The sequence below is a fragment of the Antedon mediterranea genome, chromosome 6 (genome assembly GCF_964355755.1).
Source record: "Antedon mediterranea chromosome 6, ecAntMedi1.1, whole genome shotgun sequence".
Taxonomy (NCBI): domain Eukaryota; kingdom Metazoa; phylum Echinodermata; class Crinoidea; order Comatulida; family Antedonidae; genus Antedon; species Antedon mediterranea.
Genome location: NC_092675.1, coordinates 3,089,475 through 3,114,340, shown reverse-complemented (window position 1 = coordinate 3,114,340; position 24,866 = coordinate 3,089,475). Strand labels below are relative to the sequence as shown.

General features: G+C 36.4%; 1 protein-coding gene across 1 annotated transcript; it reads right to left on the bottom strand.

Moving 5' to 3' along the window:
• Positions 1-751: 751 nt before the first annotated feature.
• LOC140052135 (synaptotagmin-7-like) lies at positions 752-13,861 on the bottom strand. Its single transcript, XM_072097561.1, has 4 exons — positions 13,690-13,861; positions 12,053-12,921; positions 4,689-4,848; positions 752-3,700 (listed from the first exon to the last, which is right to left on the bottom strand). The coding sequence occupies exons 1-4, from the start codon at positions 13,691-13,693 to the stop codon at positions 3,363-3,365; spliced, it is 1,371 nt and encodes a 456-aa protein (XP_071953662.1). The 5' UTR covers positions 13,694-13,861; the 3' UTR covers positions 752-3,362.
• Positions 13,862-24,866: the final 11,005 nt, after the last annotated feature.

Genomic DNA, 24,866 nt, shown 5'->3' with positions numbered 1-24,866 from the left:
TTAAAGACAACACGCCATCAATTCACTAATAATTAACAGATAATTAGGTACGTAGGGACCACGACCCCACATATCTGTTTCTATGCTCTAATGCGCTCGCGACAGAATGAAATACGTGTGGGTTACGAGTGTGGGCTTTTAACCATTATTTATGTTTTCATTAATTAAAAAAAGCAAGCTATGTAGATTCAAATATGCAGGTTGAAATAACGTGTAATTTAAATGCGTCTGTATCCATCATAGCGTATAGCCTATAGTTGTTCGAGTGCAGCGATGTCAAACGCGTTGTAATTGTTATTCTTGTCAATGTTGTTTTGTTTAGAAACTTATTATTGATATGATAATACAATGTGGAAAGTATCTAGAGAGCTGTGAAGTGTGGTTTTTGAGGAGAATGTTGAGGATTTCATGGATTGACAAAGTGAGCAATGAGGAGGTTTTCAGAAGAGCTAATGTGAAAAGCTAAGGAAAGTTATAAAGCAAATAAGGCAGTTAACATTCCTCGGTCATAATATAGTCAAGAAAGAGGGTTTGGAAAACATATTATAAACTGGAAAGAGAGAAGGAAAGAGGACCAGAGGTAGAAGATGAGTAATGTGGATGACAAGTGTAATTGAGTGGTTAACATCAAGAAGCGGACCTGTTAACGAAGGCGAGAAGCTGAAAAACGTGACAGAACATGATCGCTTACGTCCGTAGATACGGCACCAGGGGGAGACAGAGAGAATACATAAAATAAGGCAATCGGATATATAACACCAGTCCACTTTATTTTACAATATTTGATCAGATTGCATTGGCTGTCCGTTCGCATTATTGTATAAAACATAAAGATCACGTGAGCACAGTGATTATTCTAATAATCTTACTCTAGGATTGTAATATATAAATATAAAATTACAGTCTGGTTTTTTTTTTCTAACACACGTCATATCACACGCACTATCGGCCTTAACATCGCAGTAGTCCTATACCATATTTTGTCTTTTACAAGGCAAGAACCGTAAGACCGATCATCGCAAACTATCCGCACTGCAGTACGCATGCGTATACCGTTAAGCCTATACAAAATAGACACCTAACATTAACTATTCTTCTTGATTCATAATTCCACGAATTGGATAGAATTTAAGTAACATTTGCTACTATAATAAGTCAAGGTATAAACTATAATCCTTTACTAAACAACCTCACAAGTGATTCACCTTTTTTCTAGGAAATTGTTTTCCGTAAACGTTTCTTGTTAATTATGAACCTACTTAGGCCTAATCCAAAATCTTTATACGATTTTCACAGTACCTCCGGGCCTCCAATGACCAATTTGATGAAAGAAAGTGATGTTGAAACCCACTAGACCCAGATAAATATTGACCCCTCTTTTTATTGACCGTAGTAATCGACGATGAATAGAAAATATAACGAAATTTACAATCGAATAAGCGCAACATTAGATTTGCGCCGCATCCATTAAATTCCGCATTCGAAGTAGCGCCGCATTTGAATAAAAGCAAAGGTACTGTAGTCTAATAAGCGCCGCATCCAATAAATGCCATACTTATTATTCGAATACAGAAGCGCCACAAACACCTCATTTCAATAAGCGCCGCATCCAATCGAATAAATGCCGCGTGGAATTAACATTCTAACAGAGAGGCATAGCGGACTCAAAATATGTTATTGAACGTCCAGATCAAAACATCTTAATAGCATCTTGTTTACGTGCATCCCGACACTCTCAAGATAATTTAATGAATTACTTAACTTTCTTACAATAAAGAAAATGTAGGCTACAACACTGTCCATGCTGATTTGATTAGGAAATGATACCTTAGGTCATTATGCATATTAAATGACTGTAATTCATTATATTTTTGGAGGTATTCGCTCTCCCTTGAAAACCACTTTAATGAATTGTCAGAAATGTTCGTTCATGACGTTTATAATCAAGACGTAAATAGAAAAACAGTGTCGTATTATTACACAAGTACATCTTTCTTAAACACCCACTCGAATTGATGTGATGTGGCTATTTTAAGGTTATATAACGTCATCAATCCATATTTTGGTGTTATATATCGTAAACAACAGAACGTGAATAATTTTTACTGGCTAAGTTATTAGACGCGCTTTTGCGAACTCAGCAACGCATACGTATAATTTGATCAGCGTTAATCAACAGCAATTGTACTATAATTATGCTTTTTGCTAAATAATTGCTAATAAATCTGATGATCTTAGGATTTGTGGACAACACGAGGAATTAATATTTATGCTAGATGTATCACAAATATTTATCACATCTCGACGAGATGAAATCTACTATTATGTGCGTTTAAAACGTTCTCGCAGTAGCTTGGAAAAAGTAATGCGTGTCTATGCCAAGCGTAGGAGCCTACATTTTGAATACATCTTACAACATTAGTTTATTAAACTGTAACAGGCGTTGGCGGTGACTGATAATTATTCTATAAAAAGGTGTATTAATTGGATATAATTATATTTGTAAAATGCTTATAAAATCCTTCTAGAAAAAGCGGTGTATAAAACATTTAGTTTGCATGCTTCCTGCACGTGTAGGTTGTGACGTGGCGATACAAAATTGCAAAATAATTTATTATTTTAATGATTTAGACTACTGTTCATATCTTATTTCTACAATCCATAAACCGGTGTTGCACTACACAATGTATTATGTTAAACGAGTTTATAATGTTGTGTGATTTAAGCCTTAATTGATATGCGGACACCACCTGTATTATGTAAATTTTTGTTTTCCATTGACGATACGCAGTGTAGTGTAAAATGCTGCAACGCTGCACACTAAATCTCAACGAACTGTAGGCCTACCGTTTGACGCCGTGTTGGTGTACAATGGACTTGTGTTGGTGCAGAATAGAATCAGACGGTCACAAAAAGAATGATTAGGCCTAGTTCAATCAGGTAACATTCTGTTGTATACAATTAATGCCATGTTTACGATACGTTTTGTTGCCGGTGCATTTTTGTGCCATAAACAACGATTGTGACAATAACGATTCTATTTGGTCCTCGGTGGCGTCATAGGCCTATCATACTATAACTGACGTAATTCTAGAAACTGCTCAAACGTTTTCTAGTCGTAATATCCAACTGACACTAGTATCTATAATCGTACAATATCTACGATTGATCTACGCTGGCGATCCGTGACGTCACGGCAAATGGCGATGTCTGACATAATTTTGACATTTTCAAAGATCGTTAAAATATATTTTCATTGTCTAGTCACTGTTCGGCGGATTGTTCGGCAACCGTATGGTCTACGATATTCATCGTGATTGAACGTTATTTTCACGTCATAAAATAAACATTTCCTTGCCTGTCTACGGTGGTGATCCATGTTGAAGCGGTATAATATGATGCCACAGTGCTACTTCAGCCTTTTTCGGTAGCTTAATATCCGCCCAGTGCGCCTTACCAGTCTGTGCGCTACTTTCTCGGCCAATTCGAACTTGGCCTAGAACGCCACCTTCACTTTTGGGTCGATAAAATCTGTCTTTCATTACGATCAATTGCAATGAATAATTGTCGATATCTTCGTCGGCGTTAAGATGGAAAAGGAAAGGTTGGTTCCACGTGGGTGAGTATCCCACCGCTGACCGACTTGTTTCTGTCTGTACCCTCTGGTTGTTCAGAAGTAGGTTTACAATTACGTAATGATCTGTGGCCAAAATAAACAATCAGAAAACGGTAAGAAATTATTGTGACATTTTTTAGACAAATATTGAGTTTTAGCAAGCCTCTAACAGTGACACTGTCTTTGACTCTCTGTAAAGCTCTGTCTACACTGTCAACTTAATGTGACAGAAAATGTGATATGCTCATATATGGACATGATGTCATATCACTACCATATTTGAGCATATTAATACCATATTTAGGTACACTTTTTGATAGTGTAGACAGAGCTTAAGGTTACATTCTTATAATTATTCGTAAAAGTGGCACAAACTGTGTGACCATAACTCTTGTTATTAATCTTTATAAACAATATCTAGGCCTATAGAGATTTAACAAGACTATCTTTTCCCAAGGCAACCTAACAACAAGACAGTGAGCTCGCCTTTCAAAGATAGAAACTTTGTAACACAGTCCTTTGATTTTATGTCTGGCTGCGACAAATACCAACATGTACTATGTACGTATTATCCGTGACGCGCGGTGCTTGTTAAGTGGGACTGATCGTGTCGCAGCTTTGTCATAACTAATACTAATATTTTTCTTACATCATTTAATATTTGTAAATGAAAACTATTCACATTATATACATCGTTTAGGATGGTAAAGGTCTATGACGTAAGCGATTTACAAGATTTCCGTCAGAATAATTGCAAAGTTAATACAAAATGGAATGAATAGAAATGTGGTTATGAAAATATTGTTTGCCGTCATTGCAATTATCAGTGTCATATAAATGTCAAATTAACATTTGTGGTTTTTATGATTGTATTCAATTTCTACAATTTTACTGATATGTCTCATTCTGATTATGTAGTTCTCATAATGTTATATTTAACTTAAATCTCTCTTGACGCCTAACACATTAGGTATTGGTCCTTTCATATATTTTAGTTATAGTTCTTTTTAAAAAAAACATTGCTTATTGTCACTGTCGCCGTCATATACGCCATTTTCCCCAACTAACTTACCAGCAGTCCCGGGAAGTTTATTTGTTCGTACCAGTCTAGTAGCTTTCCTCAGCATAACTTTGATTCTATTGGCCATTGCTTGGTATTCAATCGACAGAAACAAATCTCCCAAAACTCTTTCTTCCTCTCCATCGTTACTCAGTGACGTTAATGACTGCACCTACAAGAAAAACAACAATTTACAAAATTGATTAATTTAACCGTAAGTTCATCTCCATTTGGCATTTAGTGACATAAGCAATTTCCCATCGATCTTAACAAATACAGTATAAGACACTTTCGATAGAATACGATGCAGTAGAAAAATAGAAACATCTGCGAACATATCGGTCTAGATTTGACGGCAATTTCTTAATATTCCTAACTGAAAGATATTTTCACATACATGGAATGTCATAACTAGACTTTGAGCGCTAACATTTTGTAGATAAACGATGCTAGAAACATGAATTATTCATTAGTTATATTCCGATACCTTATTTTGAATATGCATTAGGTGTGACGTAAGAATTGACGTGACTACAATTTGAGCCAATTGTGATTAAATATGTCGGCTGAATAATATGGTCTTTGCATGTTGATGCACTTAATAACTCATAGACAACTTATTTTTACTTCATTAGTGACGGAGATGATTTAGAGGGTTAGGTTAAGTTATATTTAGGAAGTAGGTCGGCTAACTTACAATTCTTTCACATATAAAATAATTAATGATTTCTGCACCGCTTATTTACCAAAAAATCGTGAGCCTCATCACCAGATATAAAATAAGAGACAATAGGCCTAACTAACAAAGTGTCTATAGGTGTTTACCACTCAGCTTAGTGGTACCCTTAAGTCATCTTAAGATGATTTCTAAGTTGGTCCATCGTCTCTGTCGCCTTGTCATCCGTCTAAACATCTTAATATTAATTTTATTTCAATAACATAATACACATTCTCAGTGTCGATTAATTAAGCGTTTATTGGCAAAAATGCCCGTGAGCAATGTATACAGAATGCAATACAATCAAATGCCAACAGTTTGAACCGGCAGCCCACATTATGACTTATAAATCCACTGCGGCATGCTACAAATTGAGTTGTAAATAAAAGTAATATATAATCGTATAGTAGGCATTAGGCCTTCTTTAATTTATTTTCAGAGTGGTTAACGTTTGCGTATGTTTTATTCGAGTAAGTCGTTCGTAGTTAATGTGGACATCATAACTCACACAACATTCGTCGTCGTCATAGCCTTTTATGTTACGACACAATATAAACGTAGTAGGACTTTGAAGACTATAATCGGTTCATTTCAATACTACATGTGTTGCATTCATCAATAAATTGCTTTCTTTAAGCGCATTTAGCTTCGTGATCTTAGTTTATTGTTTGATTTTTTTTGTCCATTAGTTAACTTGACGGCGCGTCGATTAGACTTAATATTACAAAAAAGATAAATATTTTGGCACACATGGCGTTTCATACGTATAGACCTCCCAATTTAGAGCTTACAGAGAAAATCGGAACGCCGACTGGTGGACTAACAACATACAAAGACAGTAACTGGTGGAAAAATTATACGTAGGCATAAAGCAGTAAAAGGGTGAGGACAACTTGGAGAGACCTTCATCCTAGATGGCTAGCAATGACCCATACGTTTTGTTTATGTTGGCCTATAATACCTTACTTAATAGTAGGCCTATCCCAGTAGTAAATCTACAAATATTGAAATTATAATTGGAATCCTAAAGGGTGGTTCCCACTAGAACGTAACGCATCGACGTATGGACGCAAAGTGATGTATTGCGTGATCACAAGTGGGACGACGACGACACAATGATGCACATATCGCAGGTTTGATTTCACGCAGGCGGGGACAAACCAATATTAAGCTTGGTTCCCACTAGCGACGCAACCTAACGCAATCTACGCAACGAAAGAAAATGCCCTTTCAATAATTGTATTTGCCCCTTCCTGTGTGTCTTGTGATTGCGCAATACAGAACTTTGCGTCAATACGTCGTAGCGTTGCGTTACGTTACGTCCTAGTGGGAACCACGCTTTAAAGCTTGGTTTCCACTAGAACGTAACGCAAGGACGTAAACGCAACGCAAGTGAATTGACCAATCACAAGCGATGGCTTATTCGCTTGTGATTGCTGTCTATAACTTCGCTTGTCATTGGTTAAAACGCTTGCGTTGCGTTTACGTCCTTGCGTTACGTTCTAGTGGGAACCAAGCTGTAGAAGAGCATTTGCTTACGTTGCGTAGATTGCGTTACGTTTCGTCGCTAGTGGGAACCACGCTTAAGATGTATGGGTTTGAACATTTGAATACATTACAGTACGTAGAAACATTGACTATTAAATAAATATTCATGACGCAATTATTTCAAAATTTACATACCAAAGCACTAAGGGCATCCGGTATATTGAATCAAATGCACTGGTAGATTTTTCAATAAACTCACTTCTTATTTTATTATAAATTGTGTAAGTGTTAAATAACATCAGAATAATGCATTACTTAATTCAAAATGAAGACGATAATTAAACACAGACACATTTTAGCAATTTGGTGGTTATCAAGTTGAATTCATTACATTGCATGTGACATAGTTTAATATAGGCCTGTATTAAATTCGACATTCTACAGTGTATAAGTGTTCCATGCCAGGTCACATTGGATGACTACTATTAGTTAGTTTAATGTCGTAATGAGTTGTATTCTAGTTACTAGAACATCTGAGAGTAGTTGTTGACGATTCTGTGATGACGTCAAAACGTTATGTTTTACATTAGTAGAGACAGCGTTGAGTGATTCAATGCGATATGATTTATAAATCTGGCTGCTATGTTGTTTTCAGTATACGAAGAAGGTAACTAACATGAGCAATTTATATAACAACTGAAAGTTCTTTTAAATATGGTCGTTAATAATTTCCTCCTACAATGTTTGTTTAAAAAAAAATGTTTACCATACTTTGAGGTAAATTTAAATGTTCAAGAATTCTGTTTTTTATACGATCTGTTTATATAAATATTATTTTATGTTATACAAATGTTTACGTATTATTTGTTAATGGAGCTTAGTCATACTGGGTGTTTAAACCCCAGCCCTACAAGAAATAAGTATGGATACGTTATGGAACATGGTAGCCTAGTAATCATTAGTGTTTTGATATAGTTTAGTCGATATCCCTCAGATACGAGGCATTAAATGGACCTGCACCTACGATACCTCACAAAGTGTTCCCCCTGTTTTTTAACTGTACACGAGCGCCTATGAGTATAACTCAAACCAAATTATTCGGAATCGGGTGGATTTTGTCGAATATCAGGTTAAGGTAATGTAATGAACTTCAGTCTTTCGACACAGATTAGTATCATTCCACAGGGTATTTTTTTTAAATAAAAGTCTTAATTGATTTTGTTATTATTGTACATCACAAATTACACAGATTATGAATCAATCGTTACGGTAATAACAAGAAATATGGATTATAATGTTACTCCATGCGCGATAACGATGGTATAGTCTTTCTACCTGTGCCCACGCACAAGAAACACAAAGAGGTAGATTGCGAGCCGACTGCGTGGGGAGAGATTTATATACATATATCGTGCTTGCGGGAGGGGAAGAGAGTCTAATTTTCGAAAGAAAAAATGCGAGTGAACTAGACACAATGATAAAAGCACGTAACGGAGTTTCAATGTCAGTGTAAACATGCTGTGTTGTTGTTCTGCTTTTTTTTCATTTCAGACTGTTCTGCTTTTTTTTTCATTTCAGACAAAATGCGTGGGGAATCTTCATTACTTAAGGCTGGTTCTCCTTAAGCTCTGTCTATACACTATCAAACTTTATGTGACAAACAAAATGTGATGTTCCCATATAATGGACACGATGACGTTAAATACTAAATTGGGTACATCACACTAGTTTGATAGTGTAGACAGAGCTTTAAAGTCATTTCATGTAAACTCGACAAGTGTGTTTTTCATGCCTTTTTGTTGTTATTGCGCTCGAGGGTTTTTGCTAATAATGTTCATGTGATATTGAAGTTGATTCCAGAAAAAAAACTCGATTTAAGACAGAGATTAGTTTTCTAAAGTGCGGGCACCGTTATAAAGTTTTACCAGCAGAAATATGTGGACATTAAATAATGCTGCAAGCAAGCAGGCAGACTGTTATGCAAGTCATTAAGCGGTGGGATATGATGCACTGTGACGCACACAGGTACATCGTCGGCAATATCGTCCGCTGCTGTCTGTGCGATGGTTGCTCAGCAACACAATCGTCAGGGGGAAGTTTAAGAAAACTATCAAACTGATTTGATTGGTTGGAAATGAGCAGGCATCATCGTTTCTACGGTAACCTCTTTTTTAGATAAGTAGTTCTGCGAAGAACCCTTGATATTTGGTGACTGCATTGCTGATTATTAGCTTATACGTATAACAATGAGTTATAGACCTATTTTAAATAATCTCATAACACCGTTGCTTAATCCTTCAAGAGCAATCAGTGTTTATTAGCAAAATTGTATCATTATTTATACTTTGCTACTATTCAATAATGCACCGCAGCATTTGTCACGACGACTGTGTGACACGTCTCTCCAGTATAACACAATAGACGTAATTTAGTGTACGGTTTTACTTTGGTGCATTGATTGCATTGCATAAGATAGGGGGTCCTTTAAGCGTGGTTCCCACTAGAACGCAACGCAACGACGTATCGACGCAAAGTGCTGTATTGCGTAATCACAAGTGGGAACCGACGACACAACAATGCTGCAAACATAGCAGGTTTGATTTCACGCAGGCGGGGGCAAACACAATATTTGGAAGGACATTTTCTTACGTTGCGTAGGTTGCGTCGCTAGTGGGAACTAGACTACACGAAAGAGGCGCTCTCCCACTAGCGACGCAACGTAACGCAACGTAAGAGAATGCCCTTCCGACAATTGTGTTTTCCTCCGCCTGCGTGAAATCAAACCTGTGATGTTTGCAGCACTGTTGTATTACGCAATACAGCAATTCGCGTCGACACGTCGCTGTGTTGCGTTCTTGTGGGAACCACGCTTTATATATATATAATTATATTATAATGCCCGTTGTATGCATTTTCTTCTCAACACTCTTGTCACTAGTTAAAGAAATGATTTCTTCTTAATTCTAATTGCAATCTATCTGACCTAATTTTTGGAAAATGTAATGATCCACGGCAAATTTCTTCTAAAATAGCATTTATCTTGAGAGTGATAATGGCACTTCTTAATAAAAACAGTAGTTGCGTTATTAATACAGTATATGACGTTTATAACTTGTATCTCTACTTAAATGCCGCGAACACAATGTGACAAGGAAGACTTGAATTGACATCCGTACGAATTATGTGTAAGTATTGGCAATTGTCACACGTTATTACTTATGTCTTGCCTAAGTAGCAGCTTTAGATCTCTGGTAATCATCTTATGATTCTTATTGTTTTAAAAGTCCATTTTTATTGATTTTTGACGAGACTTTGATGGTTAAAGCGTATATTAGAGTGGATGAACGGTTAATGCGTTTGCGGTTCGTCGCGTCTGAACAACTGCCCACGCGTCGACCTGGTAGGAATTTATAGTTAGCATTTAGTGGTCGTCGCATTTTGATACAATATGGAATTATCATATACTTTGATGTTAACTGTTCGTTCGTGATACATTCATGAACTGAAAAATACATATGTTATTCCTGATGACCGTTTACACACAATGCGGTGCGGACGGGCGGTTTCCGCTCAGGATAGATACAGATTTTACGTGGGACAATATACGCGGGTTTCTTTACCGGTACCGCTCGTCTGTGTAAATTGGCCTTTATTCTGATGTTTAAAACCGTAAAACCAGTCTCTCGAAATAAAGTAGTAAAACTAAATCACAACATGTCACATAGGCCTATACTCATATACATGACATCCTGTGAAGGGACCCAACAAAGTGTCGCTTAACAGAGACGGTGAGGATATTCCCTAAAGCTTGGTTCCCACTAGCGACGCAACGTAACGCAATCTAACGCAACGTAAGAAAATGCCCTCCCAATCATTGCGTTTGCCTCCGCCTGCGTGAAATCAAACCTTCGATGTTTGCAGCACTATTGCATCGTCGGTTCCCACTTGTGATTACGCAATACAGCACTTTGCGTCGATAGATCGCTGCGTAACGTTGCGTTGCGTTCTAGTGGGAACCACGCTTAAACAGGGGTAACGGTTAAAACATTTCCCTTCAATCCACGGGAAATGGAGAGGTTTTACCAATCTCTATTTGAGTTGCGTACGATCACCAATTCTGGTCTTGTCCAATATAGCGGCTTGCGTGGGGATAGTTCGATGACATTATTTACGAGATATTTTAAAACTATAACGTGATTTTTGATTAATATCTAAGCATGATTTATATTTTTCTATTTTATCCATGTAGTTAGTATGCGAGGGAGTTTTAAATGCAACGAAAAAGACCGCAAGCACGAAATGATTGTATTTTTTTCCTTGCGTTCGTTCGCCGTCGTACTGCACTACAAAGGGGCCGCGTAAGCTTGACGACCCAAATATGTTTAAGCTCCTCAATCATGAATCCTATTTTAAGCTTTTCCTTAATCCTAATAATCTCTTATTCAACCGTGGATCGTGTTTGGTTACCGACGTATCTACGCAAAGTATGCGCTTCAGTTAGGTGCTTTTAAAGGTGATTTTTGTTTTTGGTCGTTTTAGATATTATGTCGTGTTATATGTATGATAAAAAATATTTCCTTGAAATAATTCATGATAATTTTTACATTTTCAACATTGGTACAAAATATGGCAACCAACGGCAAAACTAGGGAGCGAATTGGCCTTTCGGACTGGTCGACGCGTAAAGTAGCCTAACCTTTTAAACAAATCCTTATTCAATTATACAAAATTCAATGAAATTGGTTTCAGTAGGACCTACAATATAAAATTAGACAGGCTTGTGTTGAGCTTAGCTATCTTTTGCATCGTGCGGGTATTAAATGTAATTAGGAATAAAATGTTACTTTGGTACTCTCCTTTAAAGTTCAGAACGCGAGTCGGCCCTGGACAACATTATAAGAAACCCGTCCACATATAATTTTAAGTTTCATGGTATCGAAGTAGTAGTATTGAATTTTCTTTCTAGAAACACAGACACAGGTGGTACAAATAAATTACATAAAAATAAACAGTCTAATTATCAAAAATAATAAAATGGACCTTTCGACTTTAAGTAGAACAATGGCGGGTGAAATCAGAGATTGCAAATAGCTGATTTTTTTCTAAACTATCCTCTAAACAGTCTCTCTCGGCTATTTGTTCACTGGCGAGTGCATGATATCATTCTTACCTTTGTAATCTTCGTTCTTTCTGGCTTTAACGTTACTTCATGGTATGTCGTCACGTCCTGTCGAGGGGTTATCTCTATACATGGCAAGAATGCCTCTCCAACAAAAGTATCTTTCTTATCCCACAATTCTTTTATGTAAACCTTGCACCTCAGGTAACTTTTGCATACAGTTTCGAAACTTAGTTTTCTAAAACGTAGATATTCTCCAAATTTTGGGTCCAAACTTCCACGTACAACTCGCGTTTGCAAAGAGTCCGGGTATTTTGGCAAAAGAAAAATCCGAACGAAACTGCAACAGTTCGTTCCGTATTTCGCAGGAAGGTTAGCAACTTTCCGTACCCTTACGACAAATGAAGATTCTTCCGAACTGTATGTTGTATTTAGATGTATAACTGGTTTTACCTTCCGTGGGGAGGAACCGCCGCTGCGTAGGCCTGCTGCAGGAAGTGTCCGAGCACGTTTCGCGTGTAAACTATCATCGGACCCGCCGAGAGATTTTCTGTCGTATAGATACGGATCTGACGTGCTGACGTTACGGTCTTTTAACATATACGCGTCCATATATAAAGTTGCTGTACACACCGATTGCGAACGGTTTTCTACTCTTTTCGGTAACGCTGGCGGTGAATGTATTTCATCAATTATATCGATGCTTTCTTGCGGTCGAATTTTGCATGTATCCACGTTTTGTAACATCGTGTGGTAAGGTCTTTTTGGAGATACCATTATTCTTGCTCTTTCGAGAACTTCCTGTTTCTTCTTGTTTTTACGTGTTTTTTTGTAATAAGTCCAGAAACAACAGAAGCAGACACATAGCAACAGTGACGAAACGCCACCGGCGGCTAATCCCACATAATACGGCAAATGATCTATGTATAGTAAAAAGAATTTTTAAAAAGTCGTTTTTAAATGTAATAAAGCAAAAGTAAAAAACGGACAGTAAACGATCGCCACAACTTCTACGTACAAAGGTCATACGGAATAAGGAGTAGAAAATAATTTGCTGGCTGTTCTGCATCCCCCTTTTTCTGGTCAGGGTATTTTAGTGTGAACAGGGAAAGAAACTTAAAACAAAGATAAAGACATTTAACACTAGAACCCCTCCCAGTAGCTGAACCCCTCCCAGTAGCTGAACCCCTCCCTGTATCAATTATTTTGCAATATGACTAATTGGGAATTTAGCGCATAATATAATAAAAACGTTAGCGCAACAAGCAATATAAGAAAAAAACGTTAGGTGTGCTTATGCACAAATAAGAAAGCTTTCCCGTTATACCAATTGACCGTTTTTTTTAAACAACTCACTTTAAAATAAATTTATTGCGAACAATATACAGTACTATATTCTTTGTTTTGCCAGAAATGTTTGCGTGCAATTATAATATCCGATATAGTCCTAACCGTCATCATTAGTTTTCTAAAACCTAAAGTTATTTTCAACAACATGCTTAGCCCTCAGACCGTAAACATGCACTTCCATCATTACAGCATTTTTCAACCACATACAATCTATCTCAAAGCTTTTGTTATTACTATAACCAACCGAAGTAAATAGATATGTTTTATCGCGGTAAAGCCGTAAGATTGATTAAGAATATAGAGGATTAAAACATAAATCTGTACGTGAAATGACTTACCCATGGTTTTACTTAAGTAGCCCAGTGATGCATTCCGCCCCCATTAGCTTAGAGATCTCACCGCTATGACTTGCTTACTAACTATGATGGTGTATTCAAACATCTGCATCTTATCTAGCTAACGTGTAAAATTAATTTCTGACATCACGTTTCCGTTGTGGAGTTACCTGTACACTCCATTCTTATTGGGAGACGGCGTGGATATGAATATTGAAACGGTTTATGAATACTTGATGACGGATTGTGGATTTGCCAAGATTGACTGCGAGTATGTTTATTTATTAGTGAAAATATTGCCTCGCTGTTTCTATATATACCAACAAATGATTTATCTTTGACATACAAATAATGATATCTGGTAAATGATTTTATCTATTTCTTTAAACAACAAAGTATTACCGTACTCTTTGATAAATCCGGATATAGCCATATTCAGACCATCAATGAGAATTCTCATGAAATATTATAAATATATTAACCTAACTCTTAAATAAATAGACGCAATAAATAGGTTGTTAATTTTCCATAATCCTATTATATGCTCCTTTCTTCATGACCGTTCGAATATATATATGGGGCTTTCCTCATTTACCCATCAGTGCAATCACCTAAAAAGGGTACGGTAAACGATGTATTGTCCCTCAAAAACATGAAAAATAAAGATTAATTAAATCAGACTTGAATATGTTATTTTGTAGTTTTAATAAAGTTAATTAATTCCAAAAAAAAAATGTTTTCACTTATAAAATGACAAAATAAATGGTTAAATTCAACCAAAAACCCATTGGCTGGCAGCCAATTTGACCATGTTTTGCTTAAATTACAGTTTTTTCAGGTAAAAACATTTTTTTTTCCGATCTAGTTTTTGGTCAAAGTGGATAACTATTATGTTACATTAAAATGGCATATTCAACAATAATTTTGTTAAATATTATTATTATTTTTTCAGGGTAACAATAAATCGTTAACTCTAAATTGAGATGTTACTTGTAGTCCATAATACCCGTGTTTGCATAATGTAAATTCAGAGACTGTAAGAAACGGACGGTGCTCGGGGAATCCCCTTTCTTGTCGAAATGTTATCAGATAAATTGTTATTTATCTATTTGAGTACAAACGAGACCTATACGTCCGGGTTATTTAATCCTTTAAATCCTTATCCATATACACCACCCTAACATTCAATTCTGAGACGAGAAGCCAAAAAAGGGCCAATATGCCGTTTATAAAAGATGGTTTTAATGCACTGCTTCAGATCGCGTGTAACAATATTAAGAATAGGCCTACACATTTCCGACTCATAAATATTATCATAGGTGTTTATTTTATTATATATTTATTGCACCTTTGCGTTTTCCCTCCTATTTGTTTTTTTTTTTTTTTGCGCAATAGTATGAGTAATATAAAACCAGCCACCGTCCTATCTGCTCCACACACCACGCAACCAAATTCCAAGCGTCGTATTTTTTAATGGGGGCTATAAATTGTTTTGATTTAAGAAGGAAGGGGCGGATTAATTAAATAACAGTTTACATTACAGCTGTAGGTGTGTTACAAAACAAATAGCAATAGTTGGGGGAGAATATTTTTCATTCGTTGAATGCCATGACTATATATATTTAAATATAGAACATTTATGCAATCAACTGATAACAATATTTTCTCCCTTCAACTCATGAATATTATTGTATTTTATTGTTTGTATATTAATCAATAGGCCTATTAATGTTTGTGTTTACGAATAGGCCTACACATATTATTAATGCATTGGATTCAATATCCGAGTGCGAAACGGAAATTGTGGGCAGGCTTTCAAAATACATTGTTGAATTAATTAACGGTAGCGCGGAGAATATGTACATGGTATCCGTACAATTATGCAGTATTTGTCGCAGCTAGACATAAGATCAAAGGACTGTTACGAGTTCCTGTATTGGCACGACGAGCTCAGTAGATTGGATTGGCCTTGGATAGATTTTGGCCTTGCCAACTGTACATATAGATAAATAAGAAATATAGAATTTACATTATAATATAAAAAGAGATTATCGTACATACAGTGTAGTTAGTTTAAGCATGACAAACGATATCATTTGTCCAGGATTTAATGCAGACGAGAAATTATTGAATATTGCAATCATTAACGCTTATCCGTTATGAGGAACTAAACAATGATTTAAATTTAAAAATGATGTTACACATATAAAACATATGATGACTTTCTTTATAAATTATACGTACTATTAATAATTTTGATTGATATAAAATAGGCTTACTCGATCGTAGTCAGGGTTCCAGACGGAGTTTTGAATTAATATTGGTAAAAAGATAAATATTTTGGCACACATGACGTTTCAAACGTATACACTGGAACTCCGGCCCGATTTTAGGTTCAGACAAACATCGAAAAGCCTCGAAATAACTACAGACTTGGGGCAAGTCTAACCCGATAGTGGTAGCGAGCGTTTCTAGACACAAAAAAACATTGACTTCTTAGTAGGATACATGATGGAAAATAGTGTTATCACCCTATGGCCGACTTCTGTCGTAAACGACAATGTCAATTAGTCTTACATTCATTTGAAATTATGACTAAGCCAGGAATGTTTAAAGCATCTTTGACTGGTCCCACATTGACCAAGGACTTCTCTCGTCCAGTGCCCACCTTAACCAGGGAAAGGCATAATCCAATACGTATGATGCAGATACAGATGACGGGCTGCCATAAGAGTCGGCAGTGCTGATTTAAAATGCCTAAAATGGGACCCCAGCTCCATATATAACACCTGGTATTCCCATCCAAGTCTAACCAGGCCCAACGTTGCTTAACTTCGGTGATCTGACGAGAACTAGTGTTTCAACGTGGTATAGGCCGTAATCACCCTAGCACACATACAATTGACTTCTGTTGTTGGGTCACCGTTGAAAGCCAGAAAACGGCAATATTATGCTTCCTTTAATCAAAATAAGGTACATGACTGCTGTTAGTTGTTTTTCCTCTTTAATAATCCTATGTAATCACTGTAGAACTTGTTATTTAACATACACCATTAATCAGTAGTCGACATTATACTGACGTGGGTTTCGTGTCACATTTAATAATGTTCTACTGGGCGTAAGGGTAGTGAACTAAACGCATACGCAACTAAATCGCCAATAACCCACTTAGACCAGTCGTATTTGAGGTATATAGGTGTTACTTTTTGCAGAATTTACTTCACCTATTTTTCTGCAGGGGTCATTTTGGCTTTAGAATATACGAATATCGAATCCTCTGTCAATTTCTATTCAGCTTACACACTATAGGCCTATTTGCTCCTGTTTTACGTAACGGGTATGTAAATGCCATGTTCCACAACAACACATCATTTTAAAAATGAATTCCACTGGTATAATCCACAATAATAATTTAATTTAATAATACTAATTGTCTTTATTTCACCAACTTTATATCATCTAACCGTGTACCATTTAGGAAAGTTTGCCCATGAGATCATCATCATTTATCGTATTATTATCAGACCTACTCGTATTTGGTGAAAAGGTTCTTTTAAATTAATGTAAAGTTGTTGCAATATCGAAAATGTTTGCAGTTGGTCATGTGTATTTGTAGATCGTAATTAATTTGTTTTTATGTGTCTGTTTTGACAAACTAGATGAGGATAATATGTGGTCTTTCTTTGCCTTGTCTGTTTTGTATTTGACAAAAATGTTAATAAATAAAAACCAAACATGCCAATTTGCTGTGTTCATTTTTACCTTCCGGGCCTATGCATTTTATACTATAGATAAATGTCGTTATTTAAGTATACGCGATTGAAATCACAGTCGATGTGTGGGCATACTGGGGGCGTGCGTGCGTGAGTGAGTGCTGACCGGAAATACCAACATGTTTAATTAAGCTGAGTTTATGTTTTTAAAAAGCGACGTGGATGAGACGATCGGCTCAGCCAGTAAACTTACAGTAATCTTGTGAATTGATCAATACGATAGTTGTATATTATAACATAACCTAATTTGTATCGTGAAATTTACCACTTGTTTTAGACCAATTTCGTATAATGTATGTATGTGTTTTGTGTAGGCCTATCAATAAGCTTTTAGATCTATGCCAAGGCCTAAATATCTTTGCTTTTCATTGGGCAGATGGTTTCGAAAGAAAGTGTATACTGTTTATTTAGTGGATTTATCTATAGAGACTTTTATGTTAAAGATCGAATCGATTTATGTATTAAATAAATAAAAACAACGTATTAATCAACCATCAGGTTGACCTAATCAAGTTATACTTCCAAACAGCCTTATTTAATTATCGTTTATCCACGTGAAAAGCGGCTTACTACCTTACGATATAGTCAAAATATCACATAATGAATTTTCCGGAACTGTGCAACCAATTATTAATATAATAAAATTAACTTCCGGAATTCTCGCAATTGTTTTGAAATCATGTAGTATGTACATCCTAATAATACGTTGTCAAAATATGGTAAAGTCAAGCAAGGAAAGCGAGTTGACCAATCACAAGCGACAGTTCGATTTGAATGATAATAAATCGGCAAATTACTTACATTTACACTTACGTCATTTTTAAACTAATAACGATAAACTACTGTAGGCCTTAATAATAGTATCATTTTCCTTCACATTTTATTTCACTGTTTCAGTGTACAATCAAGTTGTTCAGTTGTCTTGGTTTACTTTTATTCTGAAGTCTTTGATAATACGACTAAAGCTTTCTACCTAGTTTGACAAAAAAAATATCACATTTTTGTTGTCACATAAGGTTTGATAGTGTGAACAGAGCTTAATAGTGTGAACAGAGCTTAATAGTGTGAACAGAGCTTAATACTGTTAGTAACATTTTTGTATTGACATCTTATTTATTTATGTATAAACATTTATTTTTTATTTGTTGCTGCATTAAATTGTATTTATTCGCCAATCTTGTTTATAATACGACAAACTAATAATGTTAAATAGGCCTATGGATTATAACATTTTATTCATTGATAATTATTTTTAAAGAGCAGGATATAGACAATCACGGTTGTCGAGTTGAGATCATTACGTGTTTTAATAACATGTGTAGGTGGTTATTAATGCACTGCTTTCCGTATATTATAGTAAATTATTCAATTAATATTTTAATGCAGGTAAATTGTCTATCATTGTATACATCTTGTAAACAGTCTTTTGAGGTTTGATATTTGTCCTTCAAATTCGATAATGAATTGAAATAACTAACATTTACAGTTGAAGCTAATAGTCTAAATTGATATCCTTCTTTCTCTTCCTTTCCACCGAGTATCGAATCTAAATTGTTATGCATTAGAAAATGATGTTATTAAATGAAGTCTACTAGTATTGTAAGTCTACATAAATACCCATCTGAATTCCCATCGCTGTTGTTTTACTTTTTTGTAACTGTTAGGTTATCGTCTTTTAACCGTGAAAAAAAGGTGCTGTATTGCGTAAACACAACTGGGAACCGACGATGCAACAGTGCTGCAAACATCGCAGGTTTCATATCACGCAGGCGGGGGCAAACATAATGAATGGAATGGCATTTTCTTACGTTGCGTAGATTGCGTTACGTTGTGTCGCTATAGTGGGAACCAAGCTTTAGTTGAGGCGTTAAGTTCGTGTGTAAATTTTTTTAATATCACCATAATGTACTGCTAGTATTACTATAAAATGCTTGTCTGTGCTCTATTTTTATAATGGGCAATTCGGCTTAATATTAGTAAAAATATAAACATTTTAGCACGTGTTATGAGCTGGAGTGGTCGAGCGGTTAATACAGTTGAACCGTAATTACATAGCCGTAACATCGGCAGGGGTTTGAGGCTCACTCGCTCTATGGTTCTGGTGGAATAACGAGTCTTCTCGAATAAGGACTATAAACCGTAGGTCCAATTTACACATCTAGCTCATGTGCACTTTAAAGAACCCAGTACATCTTTCGAGACGAGTAGGGGGTTACCCCGGTGTACTAGACCGCACAAACTCAGCCACGGTCACACACAGCCGGCCATTGTGCAATTGTGACTGGACCGTTTTAGAGGTGTTTACTACCTGTTGGTCCCCATCCTTCACGTACATACATCTTAGCGAGAAGTTATAAAATAATAAGAATAAATAAAAATAAAATAAAAATATCAAAACGCAACACTCGTAATAAAAGAATTCCAGGGAATACTAACAGCATAAAAAAGACAATAATTAAAGGCTTTGGCATGTCTAGATCTCAATCATTCGATTGTTATCAATGATTTACGGTAAATGTTATTAATCAATATAATATAACTATTAAAATCCTCAAAATGTCATAATTATATTATACATAATTGTTATTTTGCCATTATTGAAATTAATCAATGTTCTGGAACTGAAATGAAAATCACAATCCTTGCAGTGTCATAACAGTTTAATTTATTAAGTTGCAATAAATAAATTTTATAATAATTCCCTAAGATATTTCAAATTTATTGTTTTACCGTGTCGTTGAAAATTGTAGATGATCTATTTTTGAAATTATAACGATAAGACACTATACGACTTTATCAGTTTAGCCACTACAGGAGTTGATTTATGCCTGAAATAAGTCGGAAAGGAAGTAAATAACTAACTAATGAATAGGTACAAATAAAACCCTCAGTAAAAACAAAAAACATTTCAGTTGGAACGAACTTAAAATGTCATGGTGGGGCGTTTATTGGTTGGTTCGTAGCTGCTTCTCAGAACAACCAACGACCAAACTACGTGATGTTAAGACCTAGAATATTGGGGACGTCCTCTCCTCCGACGACGACACATCGATTGAACCAAGGCAAACTAACAACAGGACACTGAGCTCGCCTTGACAAGATAAGAACTTGTAACAGTCCATTGATCTTATGTCTGGCTACGACATTAATACCAACAGTAACGCTGTGAACGTATTCTCCGCGGCGCGCAGTGTCAGTTAAGGAGCTTGTTGGAAGTGATCGTCGTGTTGCAGCCACAGATAAACCCTTTGATCTCCGGAGCTCAGCATCTTATTGTTGGATTGCCTTCATTGAATCAAGCAGCTCCCTCTGCTTCGTTTCGTTTAATTACTCGACCAGCATGTCGTCAATAAAACAACATAAAAGGAAAAACGCTGGTGTAACTCAAATAAGCCAGCTACTTTCAAAGGCACAGACGTTCACTATGTACAAACACTTCGACTAAGAAATTACATAACATTAATAATGACCGTTATTGGAAAATGTCATTTGATAATGTAATTTAAATAAATGTATATAAAGGCAGATCCAGTTTCATTTTGGTAGATTGAGTTAGAGTATATATAGAAACAACTGAAAAGGTCGCCCACGCCTCGGTGAAAACATTATGGCCATTATTCTTTATGATTCGTTAGAAGACATACCTGCAATAGTAATGGATTGGGTTCATTTTAGAAACCGTTTTGTCGCGTTGGTGTGAGCGGATCTTTATTTATCACTAATAAAGTGTGGCGCGCGAGTTTTTCAGAAATTCATTCATTGCTTTACCCATTTCAAGAATTGTTTTTCAGATTTTGTTGAACATTGAGTCTATGCATGCACTGTGCCCCATTCATTATAATGCATGCACTGTGCCCCATTGATGATTCTAATGCATGCACTGTGCCCCATTCATTATAATGCATGCACTGTGCCCCATTCATTCTAATGCATGCACTGTGCCCCATTCATTATAATGCATGCACTGTGCCCCATTGATGATTCTAATGCATGCACTGTGCCCCATTCATTATAATGCATGCACTGTGCCCCATTGATGATTCTAATGCATGCACTGTGCCCCATTCATTCTAATGCATGCACTGTGTCCCATTCATTCTAATGCATGCACTGTGCCCCATTCATTCTAATGCATGCACTGTGTCCCATTCATTCTAATTCATGCACTGTGCCCCAATCATTCTAATGCATGCACTGTTCCCCATTCATTCTAATGCATGCACTGTGCCCCATTCATTCTGATGCATGCACTGTGCCCCATTCATTCTAATGCATGCACTGTGCCCCATTCATTATAATGCATGCACTGTGCCCCATTGATGATTCTAATGCATGCACTGTGCCCCATTGATGATTCTAATGCATGCACTGTGCCCCATTCATTCTAATGCATGCACTGTGTCCCATTCATTCTAATGCATGCACTGTGTCCCATTCATTCTAATGCATGCACTGTGGCCCATTCATTCTAATGCATGCACTGTGTCCCATTCATTCTAATTCATGCACTGTGCCCCAATCATTCTAATGCATGCACTGTTCCCCATTCATTCTAATGCATGCACTGTGCCCCATTCATTCTGATGCATGCACTGTGCCCCATTCATTCTAATGCATGCACTGTGCCCCATTCATTATAATGCATGCACTGTGCCCCATTGATGATTCTAATGCATGCACTGTGCCCCATTGATGATTCTAATGCATGCACTGTGCCCCATTCATTCTAATGCATGCACTGTGTCCCATTCATTCTAATGCATGCACTGTGCCCCATTCATTCTAATGCATGCACTGTGTCCCATTCATTCTAATTCATGCACTGTGCCCCAATCATTCTAATGCATGCACTGTTCCCCATTCATTCTAATGCATGCACTGTGCCCCAATCATTCTAATGCATGCACTGTGCCCCATTCATTCTAATGCATGCACTGTGTCCCATTCATTCTAATGCATGCACTGTGCCCCAATCATTCTAATGCATGCACTGTGCCCCATTCATTCTGATGCATGCACTGTGCCCCATTCATTCTAATGCATGCACTGTGCCCCATTCATTATAATGCATGCACTGTGCCCCATTGATGATTCTAATGCATGCACTGTGCCCCATTGATGATTCTAATGCATGCACTGTGCCCCATTCATTCTAATGCATGCACTGTGTCCCATTCATTCTAATGCATGCACTGTGCCCCATTCATTCTAATGCATGCACTGTGCCCCATTCATTCTAATTCATGCACTGTGCCCCAATCAATCTAATGCATGCACTGTTCCCCATTCATTCTAATGCATGCACTGTGCCCCAATCATTCTAATGCATGCACTGTGCCCCATTCATTCTAATGCATGCACTGTGCCCCAAATGACTTTTTTGGAAGGAATTTACACATTTTTTGATAGCCGCCATTGTATTTTTACGACATTAATATACATTGCTGTCTTCAATCCACGAACCTCAATTTGATAGAATTTCTTTTAACTCTTTTGGATTCCAAAAGTGCTTTGTAATCTTTCGTGATGTCGTGTTTGTCGTTATGTAGCTCCGGAGAATATTGCAACTCTCATCCAATAACAACAAATGTCACAATTGTCGTAAAGTGGCTTCTAATCTTATTTATTTGTTTGTTATCATCAAAGTTCATAATAATTACTGAAATAACATGATCAATTTTGTTGATATTATTGAAGAGAACATAATTTCATGTAAATGTAAAAATCTTCTTATGTACGTAGAAATACAAACGAAAATCGTTAAGCAAGTTCATCTTTAAGAAAATAAAAAAGTGATGATCATTATTTACTATTGTCACATTCACGAGAAGCGCGGGAACACGGTCATAAAAATTTGCTGATTTTCGTCAATGTCTACGTCATTATGTCGTATTATGTAAATGCCGAATAAATTTAGTAAAGTATACTAGGCTGTAACATACAGTAAATCCATAAACCAAAGAACGGTTATGTAGGCCTAGTAGTCGAATACAAGTAAGCCTAAACCCGAATAAGGTGCTCTGGTTAATGGTGCTTATAAATATTTCACTTGCTCAGGATGCACTCTTGTCTGTCATGCAACATCAAACTGACGTGTACAACCGATTAGGCCCATTGTTCTGTGGGGGGGGGGGGGGGGCTTATAACCAGGCCTACTTCACTTGTAGATGCATTGTGTCAACATCCTTTAACTCAAATTAAAGAAAGCAACACACACTGTTTGTCATTCTTCGGAGATCTTCACTTCAAAATAAACATCTTAAAGGACAACATTTTGCAAACAGACTTTAATTTGTTCTTTTTCTTAAAGCGCAATTTGAAATTCTTAGAATTCTACATGTTGTATTATTAAATTTAATAAGTTTGATCGACAGATTCATAATGAGGATCTTCTGAAAACATCATGATTTATGACATCGTCACTTACTTTTAAGCATAGGAAGCAATTTATCGCTGATAATAATTCATATTTATAATTTAATATGTTGCCAAATATGATACTGGAGAAATCTATATTATTCTGGTATGAATGTTATGTTGGGATGCATGGCACAAAAAGTCAATTATTTCAACATCGTCACATATTGCATGATGAAATGCATAGCATGGAAATCCACGCTCCCTCTAGCTTGATTCCTATTTTTGGATGCAAGCGCGACGCAAGCGAGTTAACCAATAATAAGTAACTGTTCGAATAATCCATTTCTTGTGATTGGTCAAATCACTTACGTTGCGTTAGGTCCTTGCGTTGCGTCTCTGTGAGAACCAAGCTTAAAGCTTGGTTCCTACTAGAACGTAACGCAAGGACGTAAACGCAACGCAAGCGTTTTAACCAATGACAAGCGAAGTTATAGACAGTTAGCAATCACAAGCGAATAAGCCATCGCTTGTGATTGGTCAATTCACTTGCGTTGCGTTACGTCCTTGTGTTGCGTCGCTAGTGAGAACCACGCTTTAAGGACGTAACGCAACGTAAGCGAGTTGACCAATCGCAAGCGATGGATTATTCGAACTCGCTTGCGTTGTGTCTATTTCTTGCGTTGCGTTGCTAGTGAGAACCACGCTTTAAGAAGCATAACCATAGGCCTACACTTTGACACACGTAGGCACACACGTAACCAATACACATAATAGTCGCACGCCATCTATCCTCCAATGAGCAGCATTGAACTGAACTTCTATGTTTTCTTTAGTTATTTTTTCGATTAAATTTCCTTGAAATAATATTTAACAAAATTATATAACCTGGTCTATCAATTTTCTTTGTTGGTAGAAAACGTTGTATATCTTTCAACATTTTCTTGACATTTATTTCGCGATATTAAGTCTTCCCCCGCATTAGGATCCGAGACGGAAAATAATCAAACCGATTTAAAGCAAATAAATGTATGATTTATTTTTTTAGAT

Bases quoted from the DNA above. Each gene is read 5' to 3' on its own strand.
- LOC140052135 (XM_072097561.1), bottom strand. The intron at 4,849-12,052 runs GTAAGAATGATA...TTTTTCTTGTAG, and splicing joins AAAGAACGAAGATTACAAAG to GTGCAGTCATTAACGTCACT. The intron at 3,701-4,688 runs GTAAGTTAGTTG...TTTTGGCCACAG, and splicing joins TAAACTTCCCGGGACTGCTG to ATCATTACGTAATTGTAAAC.